The sequence below is a fragment of the Malaya genurostris genome, chromosome 3 (genome assembly GCF_030247185.1).
Source record: "Malaya genurostris strain Urasoe2022 chromosome 3, Malgen_1.1, whole genome shotgun sequence".
NCBI classification, from domain to species: Eukaryota; Metazoa; Arthropoda; class Insecta; order Diptera; family Culicidae; genus Malaya; species Malaya genurostris.
Genome location: NC_080572.1, coordinates 258,174,287 through 258,178,940, shown reverse-complemented (window position 1 = coordinate 258,178,940; position 4,654 = coordinate 258,174,287). Strand labels below are relative to the sequence as shown.

Sequence of the window (4,654 nt, the reverse complement as noted above, 5' to 3'; positions counted from 1 at the left end):
TGTTGCTGCATGCATCGAAAATATCACTGTCATTATTTCTCAGTTGCGAGTTTATTCAGCAGATTTATAATTAAATCTTGCACAAATCATTTCGCTATCGAACTGAAGAGTAGTGGAAACTCAGCATCGAAATATCGTCGGAGACTCTTCTACCTTTCGATTATCTCTACAACGATATTTCTGTGGGTGAAAAAAAATCATTTGTGAATTCTGAGGTTCAAAGTTTTATGGATGCTTGCTTCATGAATGAAAATCTGGGTGATTTGTTCAATCACTGATTTTTTCAAGAAAATCTCTTGAACTGATTTTTTCACGAGTGATAATGAAATGAAATTTTTCTGATCCGCATTTTCCCAACATTGCTACACTGCACATAACTAAAAGGATGGAATAACACATATAGTTAGGGTCAGGGTCATTTTGCATAAAGCCATTTCGCCGAAAAAGACATTCTGCATACAAAATTCCTGAATTTTATTCGAATCAGACTTCCGGTTCCGAAATTACAGGGTGATATGAGCAGCAAAATGAAAATATGTGTACTAACTGAGCCGATTTTCACAAACTTAAATATAAATGAAAGGTCTGAAAGAGCCGAGCCATATAAAAGTTTTGATGTTTTTCTGGATACGATTTCCGGTGTGGAACTACAGGCTCATTAGTGTAAACAAATTATTCCAGGAGTGTTTTCTCAGTAATTCCGTTGAAATTTTTTTTTAAAATTACTCTTCTTAGCACATGACAAAATAATCTCAATTCAGTTTTACCGATCTTCATTTTCCCGGAAATACCGGAAACAGTGTAAATAATTTCAAAATGGAACTCACTAAAATTGATCAAAGACGATTTTCACAAACTTGTCTTCAAATTTATCCCACAGAACTTTTATTAGGTTTGAATTTGATCCAGATCCTATATTATAAGTTGACGAATGTTGAAAATTTCATACCGTCATTCGAAGTGACGAAGCAAGTAATACGAAAACTATTCGGGACAGTGCTGAAATCTATTTTAGTACATTAGTGGGCCTCGTTAGTTTATGAGCAATCCAACCCTTTTTTATCTATACCGGACCAGTTCCGGAAGTACCGGAAATTGTGGTTTAATGCTTCGATTGGTTTAATACTTCGATTGCTCTGAGATGGCTGAGCCGATTTTCAAGGTGGCCAAGAGTGCTTAAACTTTCAAACCGTTGATAAAAAGTGACGATAGGAAAACGAGAAAAATTGAACTTCGTTCAACTATATTTGCAAATTTAAAAGGTTATGCTATTTTACACTTAAATGAATGAATTTCAAGGCCTTTCGAGAAAGGTTTTTTTAAGTGTCTTTCAGTAATAATCATGATTAAATGAGTAAAGTTAGGAAGGAATTATTACACAACTAGGTGGAGTTAAGCAGGTTTTCTTTTTCATATTGTTTTGAACACCAATGCCAACAACATATGAATAATGCAATAATTGTTTATAACTATGTTGTGTTATGTCAATAAAATACTTTAATCCGTGTTTTTCATATAAACCAATTTTATTAACTAAACTTGCTTTAGATTTACTACAATACCGCTATGATGGAAAATATTTTATTCGTGAGAAACAAAACAAAACCGGTGGAGCGTTCAAGTTCTTGCAATAACCGTATTTCGAAACTTGATCGTAATATCGGTGGCCCGCATATTCGAGTTGGGAGCCATGTACTGCTGCAAAGCTTGCACCATCGCGGGAGATTTCCTGTCGAACGGGAAACCCATTGACCGAGCGTCCGGATAAAGTTTATCTCGTAATCCACAGAAAGAGTGAGAATCATTACAATTTACGTTCCTGGAGGCAAAAATTGATTTAATAAACGAATGATGAACGACATGACTAAGCTGAACTCACTCGTCGAACTCCTGACCAATACTATCACCAGAATAGTTGGATATCATAACAAATAAATCAAACACCATGCCCTCCGTAGTTCCCTTCGGCAATAGCATATGTTCTGGCCAGCCACATCCACAGAAGCGGAATTGCTCCAAATCGTCCTTGTTAGGAAGGTGAGCTTCGGTTTTGATTTGACGGAATGTTCGATTGTAGGCCACCGTCACGCTGGATTGGTTGGAGCGTCGAGAGATGTTGTTCGCTCCCGGGTTCACTGCAAAAAAGTATATGACAGCTGTTATTATGAACACCCCAACAAATCAAGCCACACAGTACAAGTAACCATAAACTTGTCTAGCTCAATGACGTAACGTCTCCATTCGTCGTACTTCAAAATCGTATTGCGGTCATCCGTTTTCGGTGCCATAAAAATACGAACTGTTCCTCGAGACCGGCTTCTGTTGCTGTTATTTACTTTAATGTTGTACATGAACGGTGCATGTTGCAGATGAGTGAACGAAGCAAACACATTTCCTCTAGGACCAAAATCCAATCCGGCAGCCAAATCAACTTGCGACCGTTGCCAATAGGTAAGCAGAATATTCGGCACAACATTTGCCCGATTCAACATTACGTTTAAATCTGTGACGCTAATGCCTGGGAAAGTAAGCTGGAAGGTGGAAATAATTAAAGAACATCTTGAACGTGCACTGCTGACGATTACTCACATCGGCCGCAGTATAAGGAGTCAACGAATCTTTATGACGAACTAGAATATCATCGACGAAAGAATGCCAAAGATAGAAGGCAGGATCTCTTTGAACCGTCGATAGCTCCCCCATGATACTGAATGGTTCCAAATAACGATTGTCAGGATCATGGCAGAAAGCAATTGCTATGTGACCGGCGATGTGCAGGTTCCCGTACAGTGCTGAGTTGATTGTCAAATCCGATGCCTCCAGTAGATTTGCCAAAATGTCGATACCGGTTTTGTTATCCAACGGAATTCGTTTTCCAGATTTCTTCGAACACGTAATTTATGACAAAAACTAGAAACTGATTTTTTAAACAATGGTACTCACATCGACTACAAATCCAGAATCGATTGCTGTATAGATTCTCTCCCGCCATAGTTCCATTTCGGAAATTGTGAACTTCATATCCATGTCGGGACGATCAATGTCCTTCAGCGTTCTGCGCTCCGGACGCGAAGCGTATGCTCTATTATCAGCACTTCTAACCATTTTCGAAAAATAGGCCTCATCAATAGGTTCTCGGAAGTTTTGGAAAGACTTCGCCTTCCCTAGCCGATTACAGAAGCGTTCAACATTGTACCGATGAATAAGTTGCTGGTGCATATAGAAAAACAATTCTCCTCGACGATCCTTATTGATGATCTCCACCGGACCCGACGTCGGATACACCAAGTGCCAGTGCCAGTGATGTAGGTTGACTCCAATATCCTCACGCCAGTAAGCCATCCGCTGCTCATTCTCCCGGTCCGACGCCGTATAATTCATCGGTATATCAATTGCAATCTACAAACATCCATATCTTCCTAAATCTAAACGCAATCTTAGTTTTTTTTGCTTCTAACGCCCATCCTTACCCTATCCGATTGCGAAACCACCTTTCCCTCTTCACGTAACTTCGGAAACACAGATGGATCGACGAAATGATCCGGAAACAGTTCCAATATTGATGGCAAGTTAACATTTTTCGTATCCTCACGATGCTGCACGGCCACCGAAAACGCATACTGAAACAGATAGACATTCAATCGCTCTCGGCAGTACGATGCTACCGCAATCAGAGCTGGAATGTTCGGCTGTTTCATAAAAAGTTCGATCAACTGCGCCGCAATCTGCCGATGCTTCGGAATGAACACCGAAAATGCTCCCCGGCGATCTATCACTTCCGCAAACGCAATATCCGGAATTCCCACGTCCCGTACCGGGATTTTCACGTCCACGTTATCACCGAAACGGGTTTGCAAATCAATACCAAGTGGGCGGTACCGGTCGGAGAGATATCGTTCCGGCAGTTCCACCACGGTTTTGCCGTCATCTTTCGGATAGAACGTAGGTTCCAGGGGCCTCTGTAGCAAAGCCAGGACGTCCGTGCTGGTAGTCATTCTGCTTGTTGCAACAAAAAAAAAAACACAAATCTAGTAGTGGATGCGTTCACGATAAAACTAACACGATCTGCATAAACATGCACTTTTATATAAGGGACAGATTGATAAGCGCGTTTGCTAGTGGTTTTGCGGTTCCAGTTCCCTTCGCCAATGTTGCACCAGAGCACGTGACTTTGAATGCTCTGCAAAATTGCAATCATCTCGTCGGATCGCAATGAGAATTATCTTGCCTTTGGAGTTGATTGGTTAAATTAACGTTAGCAGATCTTTATCCGTGTCAAGTTTTACTAGAGCAATACATTTCTGTAATTAAGCCTGAAATTGATAATGTAATTAGAGCCCGAATTGATACTGCTATCATTCGCTATATCTAATGTAATACCAGAGCTCGCGAATCCGTTTGTCCCCTGTAATTGTATCCAACACCGAGAAAAACTCCTTGTATCACGGAATAAGAGAACACCATGTGATATAATCTAATACCCGAAGTATGGAGATTTTCCATAGCATCCGTAAATAGGAGTTCCTCCACACGAAAAAGGTAAGCCAAAAAACTAATAAAAGTAAGTCAATGTGGTTAAAGCTCAGTGTTTTTTCTCCCGTATCGGTTTTACCGCACAATTTGCTTTGCTGAGGTTTAAAATGCCTATAAAAAA

At 40.2% G+C, this 4,654-nt stretch overlaps 1 protein-coding gene across 1 annotated transcript; it reads right to left on the bottom strand.

Moving 5' to 3' along the window:
* Window positions 1–1,548: 1,548 nt before the first annotated feature.
* Window positions 1,549–4,012, bottom strand: LOC131435839 (phenoloxidase 8-like). The gene is made up of 6 exons (XM_058604070.1): window positions 3,471–4,012; window positions 2,944–3,399; window positions 2,590–2,883; window positions 2,198–2,531; window positions 1,880–2,135; window positions 1,549–1,819 (listed from the first exon to the last, which is right to left on the bottom strand). The coding sequence occupies exons 1-6, from the start codon at window positions 3,993–3,995 to the stop codon at window positions 1,618–1,620; spliced, it is 2,067 nt and encodes a 688-aa protein (XP_058460053.1). The 5' UTR covers window positions 3,996–4,012; the 3' UTR covers window positions 1,549–1,617.
* Window positions 4,013–4,654: the final 642 nt, after the last annotated feature.